The 17,306-nt window shown below is 44.7% G+C and overlaps 5 protein-coding genes across 5 annotated transcripts; 1 reads left to right on the forward strand and 4 right to left on the reverse strand.

Moving 5' to 3' along the window:
- Positions 1 to 3,812: 3,812 nt before the first annotated feature.
- Positions 3,813 to 6,033, forward strand: AOL_s00054g179 (uncharacterized protein; the record flags this gene model as incomplete). The annotated part of the gene is made up of 5 exons (XM_011121495.1): positions 3,813 to 4,259; positions 4,349 to 4,759; positions 4,853 to 5,320; positions 5,403 to 5,616; positions 5,825 to 6,033. The coding sequence occupies 5 exons, from the start codon at positions 3,813 to 3,815 to the stop codon at positions 6,031 to 6,033; spliced, it is 1,749 nt and encodes a 582-aa protein (XP_011119797.1).
- Positions 6,034 to 6,441: 408 nt separating this feature from the next.
- Positions 6,442 to 7,260, reverse strand: AOL_s00054g180 (uncharacterized protein; the record flags this gene model as incomplete). The annotated part of the gene is made up of 1 exon (XM_011121496.1): positions 6,442 to 7,260. The coding sequence occupies one exon, from the start codon at positions 7,258 to 7,260 to the stop codon at positions 6,442 to 6,444; it is 819 nt and encodes a 272-aa protein (XP_011119798.1).
- Positions 7,261 to 8,781: 1,521 nt separating this feature from the next.
- Positions 8,782 to 9,534, reverse strand: AOL_s00054g181 (uncharacterized protein; the record flags this gene model as incomplete). Its single annotated transcript, XM_011121497.1, has 1 exon — positions 8,782 to 9,534. The coding sequence occupies one exon, from the start codon at positions 9,532 to 9,534 to the stop codon at positions 8,782 to 8,784; it is 753 nt and encodes a 250-aa protein (XP_011119799.1).
- A 1,782-nt stretch (positions 9,535 to 11,316) lies between these two features.
- Positions 11,317 to 12,705, reverse strand: AOL_s00054g182 (uncharacterized protein; the record flags this gene model as incomplete). The annotated part of the gene is made up of 1 exon (XM_011121498.1): positions 11,317 to 12,705. One exon carries the CDS (start codon positions 12,703 to 12,705, stop codon positions 11,317 to 11,319), a length of 1,389 nt encoding a protein of 462 aa, XP_011119800.1.
- A 2,230-nt stretch (positions 12,706 to 14,935) lies between these two features.
- On the reverse strand, positions 14,936 to 16,198 carry AOL_s00054g183 (uncharacterized protein; the record flags this gene model as incomplete). The annotated part of the gene is made up of 2 exons (XM_011121499.1): positions 14,936 to 15,490; positions 15,563 to 16,198. 2 exons carry the CDS (start codon positions 16,196 to 16,198, stop codon positions 14,936 to 14,938), a joined length of 1,191 nt encoding a protein of 396 aa, XP_011119801.1.
- Between the last annotated feature and the right edge of the window lie 1,108 nt (positions 16,199 to 17,306).

The raw sequence follows: 17,306 nt of genomic DNA on the forward strand, positions 1-17,306 counted from the left end.
CCCTGGCTACAGAAAATTCCTGCTCTTCTTGTTGGTCAGAGAGGTCTTCAGCCTTTTTGGAGGTCGTGACCGTAATTATCCTATTCGACGATAAATATGGGGGTAGATCTCAAAGAACCAATATTGTTGGCTGGCTATATACGGTCGAAGGGCCTGCGGAAATATGTGCGACTACGAGAATCGAGCGGAAACGGTAGCTCCTTTAGAGTATCAATATCTCGTGTAGAATCGGGATTGGTTCGGTGAGTTGTTCGTGGGGCAAAACAGAGATATCCCACTACCTTTCGCAGATTTTGTAGATTTTTCTTTCGATTTCTTTCCCCTTCAGCTAGTTTTGATAACTAACTCTCATAAAGAAAAGAAAAATATTAGACGGAGTACCGTGTCGTAGTTCGGGCAATAAATTGTTTTGTTGTCACTGGGGGCAAATTTTGCAGATTGGGGGCTAAATGTCCTAAGCTTTTGCTTTTCGCGTCTGTCTACCTGAGGATAGACTAGGATAGTAATACTGAAGCGTGGACAACTCAGCAGAATGTGAAAGATCCTGAAGAAGGAGGAGGCGACGACCCCGTTATAGCTGAAAGATGTCCGCTTTGTGGATTTTGAAGATCCTCGCCGTGCCCCAAATCGAATATATCAACCCAGCCTGAAAGTTCCGAGGGGCTCCTAGCTTCGACGAGGTTAGTAAGTAGGTAGCCTTTCTCTCTTTCCGCGACTGACGACGACCTCACTGCGACAGCGGATTTGGGACTAAATGGCAAGCTTGCATCCAGATAGTGACTTTGGTGAGATGTGAAAAAGCTTGCATGAAGAAAGTACTGCAGCGACATGCACAATCTTGCAATAATGCACACCAAGGGCTTCTATATGCAGCCATATCTTTTCCCAATAAAAAGGGTACTGTTAGGTTTCGCAAGAACTTCCTCTCATCTTGCCATGCGCTGGTACAGCCAGCATCAGTGGCGGGGGAGTAGACCTATGATTTCTCGGTACTCCGTAAAGATCCCTGACAGCCAGGGCAGGTCGTTGAAGGAAAATTTTGGGAGGGTGGTCGAGGGAGTCAAGGGTGGGTGCAGCGATGAGTTGTCACTGCTTGATTGGCCCCTCAAGCGAACCGTCTCCTTGAGCCCAAAAGCTGGAAGAGCCCACCGAACTAACCTGAACGAATCGCTGGGAAGAAAACTTCGCCAGAGCCAATCATAAGAGCTTTGCATCGTGGTTGGCTGTTCAAGATTCTATTCTTGTTTCTCCTGGCACAGAAGGTGGAAATAAGGACCACAGGCCCACCCGAACCGACGGCTACCCATGAGATTTGGCCGCTGTTCCCGCGCGAGAACACTCGATCCTAGGTATGAAAAGCATCTTTAAGGCCAGAATCTTCAAAATTACGAGGATCTCTCGAGTAGATGCGGTAGAAATCTTTGCCAGAAACCCGAGCTCCAATCAGTTATCTCTGTTTAAAAGATATCGGCCGTTATCTTCCCGTTTTTGCTGCAGCAAAAGAGGGGAAATACATCCACACATCTGATCATGTGACTTCAAGTTCATGCGAGCCATCCCGTCTAGTAGCCTTGGCGTGCAGATTTGCCATGGGGGACCCCACTTCCTGGCGAGCGGCTAGAGTGGAGGGTTGTGAGAATTTGTAAGACTGACTTCTGGTAACCTGGCTTAGATTGGTGGGGTGAGTATCAATGGTGTCAGTTATCAAGAGGTCTTTTCCGAATCGGCTTCAAGGAGGGGCATTTCGGGTGGGATAGCTATTCAAGATACTTAGTCAGTAATTTATGATATCACTTTGCTTAGTCTTGAGTTTAGCCGTTAGAGCATAGATGTATAAATTGGCCAAAGCTGGTACAAGAACATACCTCAAATATGATAACTAAGGATGCTCACACTTGTTCTGCTGACGTTGCAATTTGATAGAAGATATGTGTTGGCAAGCGGTACTGAGTTTAGCTCATGAGCTCATTCTATCACCGCGATGATAGACGGCCTCAAGGCGAGGAATCTTATGAAACTTTAGGACTAGCCCCGGACGAAATTGTAGGCTCAGGACGACTAGATTCCTAGGCTACCTCTGAGTGTCGAGTTCGAAAGAAAAAACATCTCAAACGAAACACTGCATCATTGCAACACCAACCGCCAACATATGTCGGAGAGTTTTTTGTCTTTGTACCAGGTACGAAACAATACAATCAACTCCGAGTCTCTCAGTTTAAACCCGCAAAAAAAAGTACTCAGACAGATGCATGTACCTACATGTATCATACGACCGGAAGTCCCCTTTACCTAATACTCTTTTACCTAATTATCTTGAATAAAAGGAAAGACCTGAATCCTAGTCCCCATGACTCGGGCGTGCATGCATGTTTAAAAAAAAGGAAAGGAAAGAACGAAAGAAGAAAGAAAAGAAAAGGATTTAACGAACATTGCATCAATACATCTAAGGTGGAATATCGATGTCGGCTATAGTATTGTTGGCCATAGAGCCTACAATTAAAGAAGAACAATATATATGGTACCACGTCATACTCTAACCAGTAGTTCAATGTTCCTTGAGTGTTCGTGAGGTCTAGCCGGATCTAGAAGAACTCCTCTGCCACTGTACACCAATATAATATACTTGGGCACATACGATACATACATGTGCCAATGCTTAAAAGAAGAAATCGAAGCTAAAAAAAAACCTTTTTAGTTCGAACACCTGTAGGTTCTCAGAGACTACACTAATTTACAAGACCACTTGGGGGAGACCATTGTTTGATCGATTTATGTATGTCTCTTCCAAGAGAGAGAGAAAATAGCCATTAGAAACAATAAATTTATTTAGCATTGCGCAAATTGGTAGAATCGGTAGACCCACTAAATAAAAGCTGGCAGCTTACAACATGCAACATGTTGACAGCTCGTTAGATAAAACAGAATAGGATTACTAGCACAGTTAAAGTAACTACTAATACGGTTGCTATTACTATTGTTTCCATTACTATACTATTACTGCCTACTATTCTCCTACTTCTTAGTCCAGCTATTCGTTCTTTATGCTTGTTAAAACACGAAATGAAACGAATACTCCCGCCCTTAATTTCTAGGAAAATTTCTTATCTGTTAAAAAGAATCCCAGGGCAATTGTAATATTGTAATACTGTACTGGGCCCCGAGTTTGGTTTTAGCGAATCATTGTTATGAAACACCCTCTAAGGCAGCGCTCGTATACCTAGAGTTTATATAATTATCGAGAAAATTTGAGGTTAGAATACGGCATATAATAGTGTCGGTACCTGCGCGCTCCCATTATTAGTTTAAGTGTTACATGTATTTGCAAACATCCAGATATATATAAACTATCTAGGTATTTACTGAGGTCGGTATACGGCATGTTATTCGTGGCGAAGGATTTTGAGAACTATAATACTAACGTTGCGGCGTTGAATCGAATCAATAGCGTATTGTGCCCATGTTTGCATTACCTCTATCCCATAGCCAGCCTGCCATGCAAAAAAGATGCGTGGTAATGTTGATTTGGTGTCTATATATAGTACATATATCTATGGCAATGTTTAAACATTTTCAGAAATTCATTTCACGAACTCACTTTATTTGCATATGCGCATGATGGTATGATATCGCTAAGAGAAGTCCGGATACTTAGGCTCTCCAAATCCACATCCCGATTTCAAAGTACACTACCAAACTTGTAGCTGTAGTTTTAGATCATTTTATCAACTATTTTCATGCAGCTAATTTATTTTCATGCAGCTAACTTATTTTCATGCAGCTAACTTTGGGTAGCTCACAATTGAACCAACGCTATGGGCCTATCAGCTCTAAGCCTTAGGATAATACCAGTTTTGATATTCTCTCTGTTGCTTCTGGCCATCCCAACTGTTCAAGATAATGCTGGTCCCAAAGGAGGATCAACCGATGAGCCCCCAGAGGCCGAGCCCCCAGAGATAATCCTCCCAAAAATCGGTACTTATGAACAATATTCGTATCTTTGCGTTATTGTTCTTGGACAAAACTACCGACAGGAGAATGCATATCCAGCTAGATACTCCGACCCCAGCATTAACCTTGGAAATCTTCGCAAAGAACTCACGAGCATAGCACTGCCGCCCCAGCGTCACAGTATTTACAATGTTCGCAGCCGGCACCTTCCGGGCACCGGTCGTGGAACCTGGGTTCTTTTGATCGATGTTATACCTAGATATGCAATATATCTAGAGTATTTAGAAATTATTGAAAAGTATAGCGCAATTGTAAGCGTAGCCTATGCCCCATTAGGAAAAAAAGAATAAAAAAAACGTCAGAATGCTGATATCTGAGATCCGAGGGTCCTGCAAACTAGATATACCATCACAAATGCACTCCTGGGGTAACCGATAAGGCTCTAGGACCCGTCAGAGTCATGGAAAGAGAGCAAGACCAGCCTCCCGCGGATGATGTGGCATCGGATTATGATCAAGAAGAGTACCGTACCCGGGCAAAATCAAGACTCAAATCTAGATCTATCAATCGGGGTTTTGGTACAAGGTCTGCATCTTCAAATACTTCGGTTGGGGGGTATCTAAAACCTAGAGATCTATACTTTGATGGGTCAGTCTTAGTTCTAGATCCTGCTCCTCAAGAGCTAGTCATGATAGCACAACCCAGCGGTGTTCAGTTTTCAAAAATGAGGGGACAATACTATACATATCATAACCCAGGAAAGGGTGTCCTAACTTACGTTCTAGATTCGGGCTGCGACTTAAACTCTCGTGTAAGTGAATGGCGTGTGCAATCGAAATTTGAAAGATGCTTTAGGTTTCTAACGTAGCTAACATCATCTACACATTATAACGTACCCTGCCAGTATTTCTCGCACATAGATGCATCTTCTGTTGACTGGTTATTCAGCGGGCCCTTTCCAAGCGACGAGAGGTCAGACGACGATGGGCCCTCAAACCCTAAGGCTTATGGACACTTCGAGGGTGGTAATACATTTCACCCCGGATACCATGGCACCATGGTTGCAGCCTCTATTGTTGGAAAAAATAAGGGAACTGCACCAAGCGCTTCTTTGGTACCTGTAAAAGTACAGAATGGTCGTAACACAACACCCGCATTCGCCGAAATCGATGCATTGCTTAAAGTATACGATCATATGTACGAACAATATCTAAAGAAAAAGGACTCTTGGCCAGGTTTTGTGATCAATTATAGTTATGCTATTTACTCACTCAGTGACGGGAGGGAGGAGCTTTACAAGGAAATACTCCAAGCCTTGGAAGCGCCAGAGTTGAAAGGTTATTTTGTCGTCCCGGCAGGGAACGGGGAACCGGTAGGCGCACCACTACTATAGTGTATATGTAAGGTCTATGGGCCTATAGCGCTAAGCTGTCTGCGGTGCCAAATTATTATAGGACAATCCTATCGTACACTATCCCGCCATATTGAAGGCCAATCCTACCGCCCAGCTCCCACTCACGCATTTGGTAGTCGTAGGAGGTATCGACACTACAACTGGATTGAACAGCTATCAAACGGCAGATTATGTAAAGCTATTTGCACCTGGCACAGGCTTGAGGTACATGACTCCAGCGAGGGGTCTTGCAATTATGGGTGGTACTTCTTTTGGTAAGTTCCCAGTATTCCCCTTGGCCAAAATAACGCTCGAACGCTCGTATTCAACTATACTGTCTTAAGACGCTTTCTCCTATGATCATATGCATCAAAAGTATTGTGGTATACTCTATGAGAATGTATACCCTACGCAGGAGTACCCATATCATGAGAATGTTTTATAGAGTGGTAGTGCTAAAATACCCCGGAATTCTCTGTGCAGCTGTTCCTCTAGCCGCTGGCCTTCTAGCAACCCTCCTTAGTCGGGGAGTCAAAAACCCAGTTCAGCAAATGGAGGAATGGTCATACCCACGACACCAAAAGGGCCCAAACGTCATTTGGAATGGGATTACTAAAGACATGTGGCCAACTGACGAAGGAGCGGAAGAGTCTCAGCGGAAACATCGAGGGATTCGCGATGAAAGCGATTAGTTAATGGTACTATCTTTTTAAGCTTAATACGATGATAGCGGTTGGTTATATAATTACTTTGGAGCGTTTGCAAGAAGAAGAGGATTTAGACCATCAGGATTGTTGCCAATTTTATAGCATATGGCTGTATCTTACCCTTAAGATCAATTCGGACGTTTCCTCGGTGCCCAGGAGACTAGATTATAGGAATTAAGATAGACAAAGCTCGCATTACGCGTATACGCTACGAAAACTTATGATTTATTTCCACGGGTTTATCAGCTTGGAACATCATTCTCGGAGCCAATTGGCTATCGGTTGCATTGACTTCATGACAAATAAATCGGTATACAGTGCCAAATTGAATTAAGAGAAACCAGGTCCTATTTCATAGCCAGAGTTCAAAGTAGTTTACACTATGCCAGAGCCTTACTTTCTCCCGGTTGCAGCCAAAGCAACCATCCTTAACTTCCAACCACCTTCCGACGTTTCTGGAATCCCATAAACTTTCGCAGCTTCCACGAAAAGAGGACCCCACCTTGCCTTCTCTTCGTCAGTCCAACCTTCAAATGCATCTTTCACAATAGAAATCAAAGCATCACCGGTTTCCGATGTCGTAGAAGTATAATCCTCAACCTCCCGAACTTCCACATCCTTCCATCCCGCCTCCAGCATCCTTTCCTTGACCCATTCGTTTTCCTTGAACCCTGGAGGAGCCGGGAAGGTCCAGTCCTCTTGATCTGGCCTGACCTTCTTGATGACGTAATTAACCAGTGGTAGCCACCCGACTACCTTCCAGGAGGTGATAACAGTCACGGATCCTGGTGCCGCGACACGGTACATTTCACGGTACCCGGCTTCATAGTCTGGACAAAAGAAAACACCGAAAGCACAGATAATGTGAGAAAAGGAGTTTTCAGCGAACTCAAGCTTTTGAGCGTCCATGATCTTGGTTTCAATTTCGGGGAAGTCATTGAAGAGCTTTGAGACATGGTCAACCATGCCAGGTGAGAGGTCGGTGGCATTGATCTTAGGAATAAATCCTTTTTGATGGGTAGAGTTGATTATGGCCGTAGTAACTGCGCCAGATCCGCAACAGTTATCAAAAATCTTGGATTTCGGAGTGATTGGAACGGGAAGGTTCGCAATGAGATTTTTAGCGACACGGGCAGGCCAGCCGCCGGTCAATTTTTCATAAACATCAGCAGCAGCAAATCGGCTGGCGAGAGGATGATTTGGCTCAGACATTGTGGAGTTGATTTTGTAGGCTGGCAATATTGGGAGTATGTTAACGTTGGTTTGGTAGCTGCGTTTGGGGAAGTAAACCCGCTTGCACTTGAAGAACTGTGATTGAAAAATGGCTTCGAATTCGTTGCTAAGAACTCCGCTGAGCTGTTTGATGGCTGGAAAGATAATTACCCCGGATTTTCGAAGGTCAGAATCAACGATCTAAATACTTTTTTTCCGGACTAACCTAGCTGCAGTAGTTCAGCTGCTCTTCTGTTAAAGCTCACGATCGAAGCTTAGCAGGGAACGTTCGAACTAAACTTGACTGCTCCACACACGGAACGTACAAAACATACAACGACCAACGTTAACGTAATTTGGGTGCATCTAAGGCCGCATCGATGTAGCTGCAGCCTGTATTGATAAGCGAAAGTGTCAAAACGTCACCAGTCGCTTCGAGTCTGGGATGGGATATCTATAATCTTCAACCTGAGGTTCCTTCGGATGCTTTATATGCAAACACACGGAGTCCTCCTGGTCGCGAATCCAGACTGGTCTCATATGTTCACCATCGAAATCTCGAGATATCGGCACCGAGAAACCTTAGTCACTTCCGGCGCAACCGAACACGGCTTGGAATGCAACAATGTTGTAGCTAGTTAATTGTGCAACCATAAACGCATCGGTGCATTTCTGGACCGATTCGAAATATCAATATTGATCAATCTAGGCCTATAAAACTGAGCTAACTAGACAAAAGGATTTTCACATTTAGTAATCGAGGGTATACCGTACCCGACCTGCTACACCATGATGTTCCATCTGATAAGGCCGACAGCGGAGCGTTATCAAAACGATCTGTGTGCGAGTTGTGCGGTTTCTGAGCAAGTTTTGCGTTTCCGAAGCGCGAAGAGGTATCCCCAACCCCTCAATCGGCTGACTTTGGTGGGGCTTCCCCGGTCTGAGGCCGATATGTATCAAGGGCGCTAGCCTCTTCGTCACAAATTTACATAATTTTAATCCAGCAGAACGGGAATCATCGGTCCGACAAGACCGTCCGGAAGATGAAGTTCGAGGTTGGCCGACGGGCACGGGGTGTTTGTGGAACGTTGCACGGGGTTAAGGACGAGTTTATTTTATTTTATTTTCCGTTCAATTTAATTCAACTAGTTTTGGATCCCTCGAGACGAACCTCCCTCGCAATGTATACCCCAGTTATACTATGCAATTACAAAAACATCAACATTCAATAGAAAAAAAGGAAGGGAGACGGGAGAAAAAGGAAGAACTAGAAGAGAGCTCTAGAGAAGAATGGAAAAGGGAGGAAAAGAAAGATGACAAAAGAGAGAGAGCTAGCGAGAGGAACAAAGGAGCGAAAAAAAGAAGTCAAAGAATAACGAACGCCAAAAAGAGAGATACAGCAAGCATATTCATCCAGAACTCCGAGTACTTCCAAACAAAAATTTATACAAGAAAAAAACCAAACCAACTGACGCAAAGCAAATCCTAAGGCCCACTTAAGAATGTTATTGCATCCGATTTTCAGTGTTCAATTCCCTTGAACATATTCTTCACAGTCTCGACCTTACAGCCGCCACCGCCGCAAAGTCTCACAAACTCGTAATAAACCTTTGCAACAGTTTTACACCACTTCCTTTCGAAAAGCTGTTTCAAATGAAAGACATCCGCCTTTGGGAACTGTGATTTACACTGGTCCATCAAATCTTTTTCGAAATTATCGTCGAGAAGCTTTCGGTTCGGTTCAGTAAAGCGATTCTGTTGCTTATAATTCCTATATCCGAAATCATGGCGATAACAAGAATATAAGAATTCGTATCCGTATGGGAAGTCCTTATCGATCTTGAAAAAGTCGGCAACTTTTGCAGGGACTGAGCAACCATCTGCGTCGTAGATCAAAGGAGGAGAGTTTAAACCCTTGTTCCGATGATCTTCGATGAAGCCCTTCATATCGGTCGAGAAAATTGCTTCATTGGTCTGACATTCGACATCGTTGCCGCATGATGGGTTTCCAGCATCATGATCTTCGTCCTTCGGACCCCCTCCGAAGAAAGAAAAGATGGAATCGAAGAACCCACGGGCCTCAACGGCAGAACTGGAGGCCTCCCCACCGTCGACGTGGATGTATGGCTCTTTCGCAGGGAACGGATTCTCCGCTCTCAATTTAGCATATTTGGATTCTAGATCTGACGGACTTGAGTCTGCCGGTGCTGGTAATGCTTGTGAGAAGGTAACAAGAGTCGCAGATACGACTAGAAGAATGTTCTTGTAGAACATGGCTAATTAGGGAAATTATTAAGATTATAATATATGGCAACCTTCCTGAGGTGAGTGAGTGATAGTACAACTGTAGTATTCGATTATCCTGGGGCGACCACGAGAATTTATAAATATCATGGTGAAAAATCGGCTGGAATGAAAGCCACTCTGATCTCGGAATATGTGTGTTTCGAATAGTGAGAGGCCAGGAAACCAAGAAGTCCAGCGACAACCCCAACCTAAAAAAAGGCTGTGCACCATGGATTAAAAGCCAGGAAACTATTAATATATTATACCAAGGGCCAGCTTGTGGAGAGGAAATTAGAATAAGCTGTGGATTCGAATTCTGCGCAATCGTTTTACGGCCGCATGTTCCAACGTCAGGACCGCGTTGGAGGCGATCATCACTACACATTCCATAAGACATGGATCCAATCTTATGAGATATCCCTTTCCCCACAGTTTAAATTGGGATCCGCTGAGATATCTTAACAAATCCAACCAAGTGGAGGGTATGTTCACAAAATCCTTTATGTGGCAGGAAATTCCATTGGGAGGTTGATGTCTTCCAGGTTGCCATCGTGTCGACGTACAAGTTTCACGAATGCTGTACCACCGACCACCTTGATGCATAGCAACATGTGCACACCATGAATGTCCGGCGCCGAGTCTACAGAGCGTTAAGATAACGTTCGAACCATATCGACCCCTCTGAACTTAGGCTAACAGCTGTTTCATGAAACTGCACAGCTGCACGGCGTTAGTTAATACTACCGCCTCCACAGATCAAAGGATTGACAGCTATTCTCTCTATAACTATTCGGTACGCGGTACCTGCTGTGCGAGTGGGTTTGTGGGAGCACTGCGAATCGGTTTCGCACCCTGGCGCCTTCCCGCCACAAACCTATACACTATGTATCAATGGTTGCCCTGGATTTAGGCGTAGAGAAGGGAGTGATCAGCGCGGAACCCGGCTATTTCTCTCATTTCGAAGCCCAAAATGAGGATGACGAAGGACCAGTGAAGGTGCCAATCGGTGGAATGGTGGCTGGCTCGCCGTCCCCTTGCAGGGTGGCGGTCGGGTGGTCCTGTCAGAGCTAGGGGTCAAACTTGGTGGTGTGGGTCTTAAATGATCTATCTCTAAGGGCAAACCGTCAGGCGCCTTGTGCCACATTCCGAGTTTGTTCGATGTTCGATATACAGAGTACATAGCTTGTAGCTATGGATCAATTGGCTGGCAGCCTTTATGTTGGTATTCGCATTTTGATTCGGACTTATCGTAAGTTCCAGATAGAAATCCCAACTTCAATTGAGCTTCCTTTTGCAAAAAAAAGTTTATAGTAGCCGCCAGAAAACAGCCAATCGATATATAATTTCGTATTCAAGGCACATACACAGTACACATGTGATCGCCGGGTCCCACTATCACGAAGCTATATTACATACTAATACTCCACGAGACTTCGGGATATTTCGCGATCCTAGAACCATGGTATATCTTTTTAATTTCGCTCAATCTCGCCTCCGTGGATCCAACCCTGTACTATGTATCCTCTCCATCTCATTCAACATTTTCGAAACTTCGCCTCAATTTAGCAACATATTGATGAATGTTATAATTGACATGGCTTATACAGCATCGAAAGTATTGGATTCTAATGAATTTCAAAGACTTTAAAGTAAAGCATAATTTGCAAAGCCGCGTTATTATTATTGAAAACTGTACATACGTTGGTGTCAATAGTTTGACAATGTCACCTAGCCTCGAGTCCTCTCCTTATGATCCTGAAACAATATAATTTACTCCTTCGAAGACTCGGCAGTATACTCGACTCTGGGCCCAACCTTGGCCCACGCTTCAGGATGTCCAGTGCTCCTCACCCAAAGTGGCTCCTCCCCATTGCTTTGCTCCTGTTCCTCTGCCGCATCAAGTGCCATCTCTGCAATTTTCAAGTATAAGCCCGTTCCAACTTCAAATCCCTGAGTTTTGTCGTACTGTTGGGAAACTTTCTCCGCGTTTACCAGAGCACGCACCGTCTTGCTAACATGTCCGTCGTCCTTCAAACGAGTAGCCCTAGCGGCCACATCAGCCCATTGGCTGTCCCTCTTCCTCGGTTTGTAATTCTTTACTTGATCAAAATTGATATCCGCGCATCCCCTCGAGACATACATATTAACCACCATCCAGCCAAAGTAGTTGATTAAGACCGATTTCTCGGCGTTGCCAAGCCATTTCTGTCGGACCCAAACGTCCAAGAATACACTACTGGTAACGGTATGCATAAGGAAGAAGTCGAATTTGACCTTTTTATCCAACCTAGGAGTGGCCGAACAAATAAATGCAGCCGCAGACGCCAGTTCCGCCGATGCTCTAGCGATGGCTTCGTCGCTAGCAGTTGGTGGAATGTACCACTTTGAGGCAAGTGCGACCATTTCTTCAAGGGCGTTGGCATAGACGGCCTTATTCTTCTGCGGGTCAGACCATTTTGTGGATTTTCTGAGCTTCTCGGATCCATGCGCCTCATTGAAGAGCGAAGTTATCGTTGTACCGTTTCCATACTCTACGTTCTTAGATGAAGCTGCAGTTGCCGCTGCCATGCATGCCTTCAAGTACTTCCCTGGCCAGTCATCGTGCACAGCTGTCTGTGCAAGTCCCTCGGCAATAATCGCAGGCTGCTCGAATTCGACTCCATAACCAACATGAATCCAAGGATGAAGAAAACCGGCGACAAGCCGCTCAGGCATTCCATCCGCTACCGCCTTTTCAGAAAAGATATACTTCTTGATCGTCTCCTGCCATCCAATCTTTTCGATAGAATCCTGGAAGTATTGGAGAAAAGTGGCATAATTTTCGGCGTCTGCTAGGTATTTCCCCCAGTCGTCCGAGTTGGAGATATCTCGAAGCACTGGAGGCTTTTTGTCCCCGATAGGGATCTGAGTTTTGACATTGGTGTCGTATGCGAATTGGAGTTCTTCGGCTGTGGCTCCGAGGGCATAGACCGAGAGAAGATGGTGGGCCACGTGGTTATGTAGACGATCTTCGAAGTCCCAGAAGATATGGAAGTTATCGTGGTTTTGTTGTAGTAATTCATTCGCTTTCTTTGTGCTTCCATCGGTAGGTGTGCGAACGGCGGCCCCAGAATCTGGCGACCCTGTCAGTGCAATCTTTGATGGGGATGATGAAGCCATTTTTTGATTAGTGTAAGATGTATTAATCAATTAATTAATATATCAATACTAATTGCAATTTTGAAACGATAGAATTGCTTAAGAGTCGATATATATATAATCAGTCAGACACGTTATGAATCCCTTCGAAGTGCTGATTAATACCCTCGCAGTTGTATACCTGATACGTAATGCGATGTCGATTTAAATACCGAATATAGCATAAATTCCCGGGCAGCCGTTTGGTCGAGACCAAAATGATCAATAATCTCCAGGCCAGTAGATAATAAGGCTAACGTTAAGTTACTTGGTAAATTATAATCAGGACCCCACCCATCAGCCTCATTTATATATCTCGAAATATGAATGGCGAATCAGGTAACTCCAATTAATGTTCGGCCGATTAGAATACGAAATCTCGAGATTCAAACTTAGAACGTAAGTTGACGAGAACGCGAACGAAAGCACAGAGTGCTTAATAATTAAGATTGGAGTGAATTCTATTAGAAGACAGAAAGACAAACACAAACAGGCTCTACACTCTGCATGGCCATGGGCAAAGCATTATAGTCAACGTTATAACGTTAAGTTTTCCTCGAGGTTAGCACGCGCGCGAGTGACGTCGACAAAGCGCAATGTTGCACAAACCATTTTTAATCGGCCGAATGAGGAAACTGCTGAACAGCTCTTGAGAAAAGCAACTCGGTTATCACCGACGAAACGATGCGGGGAAGCCAATTACAACATTTGGTTTGTAAGCTGCCCTGATCTAGCTCTTTGCGGGAAGCTCGAAACTGGACATTGCATTGAGGTAACCTCGGATTCTCTCTTCCAAGTCGACTAGTCGGATATTGCTTGCTTACAGACCCGAAGTACACGTTTTACCGTATTACCATAGCAGAATGTGTCGAGCTCTTTGAACGCGAAATCTAGACCTAGGTGGATTCACTCAATTCACATTAACTAATAGTCTACTCCACCATATACATATACGTATATACGCCCAGAACGATGCCGTGCAAAGGCATATACCACATCCCAACTGCCAATTCACCGGTTCCAAACACACAGATCCTCTTCGAGTATGGTCTCACACCGGAACGACTAGAAAGGTTAAGAGCGGCTGTTCTAAGCCACTTGCCTTTCCCTCATACTCCGGAGCCTGATTGGGATGGAGGCTCAGTCACTGAATCCACGGACGAAGAATCCGAACAGTAGAGGACATCTCGATATTACTATATTCAAATCCATCCCGCGGCTACGCTCTCTAGTATAAATACCGAGGATCGCAAACCCGGAATTCAGAATTAATTTATTTAATTTTTAATAGACATAGTCTCATTTGACTGTGTCTTCAAATCTCCCCCCTCCCCCCGAAATGCAGGTCGATGAGGAAGCTGAATATGTTGCTGAACTTGTAAAGTTCAGATTGCACTTTGGCCAAGTCGCGGCTGAAGAAATGCCATCCAACGATCAATAATTAATCGGACCCTCACCGCGCCGGAAGACACATAACCACCGACAACCAAATACTTACACACACCCCAATACGATGCCCTGTAAATCCACCTCGAGAGCTTTCTTCCCTTACCTCGATTCCATCGAAGACCCAAAAGACCTCTCTAGATTTCTCGAGAAAACCCTTCTTTTTGAACGGCAGGTTATAAAGGTTGGAAAAGCCAAGCACCCTCTCGATCAAGAGAGGACCATCAGATACGGCTTGGGGATTTGGCAATCCAGGGTACTTCGGCGGCATATTCCGGGTTTTGATTCGTAGTGCTCTGTAGCTAACTTGGTATTGATCTCTTTTGTTAAGATACCGAACCTACGGGGATGGGGGGTAGTTTCAATGATTTATGATGGCCGGTTTAGTGCATTTATGGGGTTATATTAAAGGTTGAAGAACTCCTAGTCTCGAGGCCAGAAACGTTCGAAATCTTCCTGTGGTACCCCCTCTGCAGATCTGCTTTACATACTTAGTATGTGCATAAGTATGTTCGGAGTTATCTCGGGCAAGCCCAACACCAAAATTGCAACACCCTCTGTTTTGATCCCAGAGCGAATGCAATGCATAATTAGCTTTCTTAATATCTCAGTTTATGATAAATATATAGTTAGTTTTATAAATTTTCCGTTCACGTTGTGTATAAGAGCTTAAAATATGATGCGATATATATTCAATTGAATCTAGTTATACATAGGAAATCTATACAATGATAACATGGTAATATCAAACAGCTCTGGTAGACCCCTAAGCCTCTTCCTGCCTAGAGTCAGCGGAGGATCGCTTTCCATAATAAGAGCCATAGGACTGAGGAGCAGGCTTATTTTGGGCTCGGTTGCCGCCATTGCCCGTGTAACGGTTTTGGCCGTTGACAGTATTGGGCTTAGGCTTCTGGTTGTTTGAGTTGCTTGATGGTCGGTAAGTGTAAGTGTAAGTGTAAGTAGGTCTGCGGTTTTGGTTATTGCTGTTGTTTGGCCTTGCATTTCCATTGTTGTGGGGAGTGTAGTAACCGTTGTTATTGTTATTTGCCTGGTAGTAGCCGTTGTTATTGGTCTGGTAGTATCCATTGTTCTTTGGGGCTGGGCTGTTGTAGTTGTTCTTTGGAGCAGGAGCATTGTAATTGTAGTTGTTCTTAGGGGCTGGAGTGCTCTTAGGTCTGGGAGCTGGAGTGTTCTTGGGCTTAGGAGCTGGAGTATTCTTTGGAGCCGGGGCATTGTAGTTGTTATAGTTTTGCGAGGGAACATTCTTCACGGCGCTTCTTGGTGGAGGAACATTGCCTTCGAATTGTCCCATGACATTACCCTATAGTATAGTGTTAGTGAGTCTATCCAAATAGTATTTTTGGGATTTATATAGTATAGATATTTTACTTACTGGGCGGCGGTAGTTGCACTTAACATATGTACCCTGAGGACACTTCTTAACCGCGCAACCGACCTCAGTTGTAGCCTTCCAGACCATCTGAGTCATATGACCAGTAGACATTGCAAAGCCCTGGCGACCAAAGTTATAAAGCCTGAGTTCATTCTCATACCACATGGTCTGAACCATGCTCTCAGGGCTTCCAGGTCCATAGAGGATATTTTCACCGATTGAATCTCGTCCCAGGCTGCGGCTATGTGCAAAGGCACAGGTAGGGGTGTTAGACTGGGCGTAATTGACTAGATCCTTGGACCACTTTAGCGCGGGGACGCCGTGTGCTTCACGGCAGTTGTTATGGACCCTGAGCATCGCATCCCGGTATTGGGATTCGGGAAGGAAGCTGGAGGTGTCTGTTGGTGGTCTGTAGCTGACGGGGTTGTATGGTTGTTGATAATAGTTTCCGGGTGGAGCAGACCTCTTTGTAATGTCATCTGGTGAATCCGCGAATTGGAATGAGGTTGGTTTGATTTCGACTGGTTGGCCAACTTGTATTTCTTCTGATGAAGGCTTTTCTACTTGGGGTTCTACTGGTGCCGCAAGAATTGCAGTACCGGCAGCGAGGGCTGAGATGATCACGGAAACCTTCATCTTTTCTGATTTTTAGATATACGTGTGTAGACGTTTTAAGTTTGGGTATGTAAAGTCTTATATGTTCTTGTAAGGGAGTGTACTGTAAAGATAAAACCTGGCCGGCAGGGACAGCGTATAGAGCCAATTGGTATTGAAATCCTTAAACGGCCGGAAAAAAGAGTGGATAACGACAGGAAAATGAAAAAAAGAACTGTAGAGAGTGTCTGATTTTTAAAAGAGCTTGCTGGCAAGCCTGCGAAGCTGAATGAATGTAGTTGTGATCAAATTGCCCTGTGAGGAGTTTGTTGGTTGGCGATAGTAGAGTGGGTCTATGCAATGGGCACCGAGGGGGGATTTTATATTTTCGATCTTCGATAGTCCCTTGCTTGCAAGTTAACTTGCATAGCCGCGATCTCTGTCGCATTCTTGAAATTAGCATGATCTACGAACTTCTATCGCGGTTCGACATTCTCCGAAGGGAATAGCAACGCTTAAACGCCTGGGGTGAACGGGTGTCTTCGAAATTCCGAAACCACGGTTCGACACCAGGAGGCCATGTCAACTTCCGCCACCACGCTTCCTGATGTCATGCAACCTTCCCTTCGAAGGACGCAAGGTCGGAATCAGGTTATTAAATATGCTTCCAACCGAATCCCGGGTTCCCGCCAAGCGTAGGCGGGCGTCTACCCAGGTTTTCAGCTGTTGGATTTTTCTTCGCGAACTCTTGCCTCATGTTGAGACAAGGGGGAAATGAACTTCCCCAAATGCGTATCTCGTTCCAGAAAATGCACAGGGGCACTAACACACCCGTCCTTCGTGGAGTTGAAACATCAAAATGCAGAAAGAAAAACGAGAGCCCAGGGAGAATTAACGTTCTCCGTGTCCTACTCTGATATATCGCCGGGGCTCGACGATTTCTTGGGTAAATTATGCCATAGGTATCCTTCGTCGCGTATATTATAGGTAGATACTTACATACTTGGTTACGTATACATAGTTATGTCAAAGCCGACTCGAGGGGCTTGAAATTTCGAAACTACAGAATTTCAAGCCGCTTGCTGTACCTTTTTTTGGTGACGAGCTCGCTTTTAATTTTGGATTGACGACTTTGACCAAACAAACAACT

The sequence above is a fragment of the Orbilia oligospora genome, assembly GCF_000225545.1.
Source record: "Orbilia oligospora ATCC 24927 unplaced genomic scaffold scaffold00054, whole genome shotgun sequence".
NCBI classification, from domain to species: Eukaryota; Fungi; Ascomycota; class Orbiliomycetes; order Orbiliales; family Orbiliaceae; genus Orbilia; species Orbilia oligospora.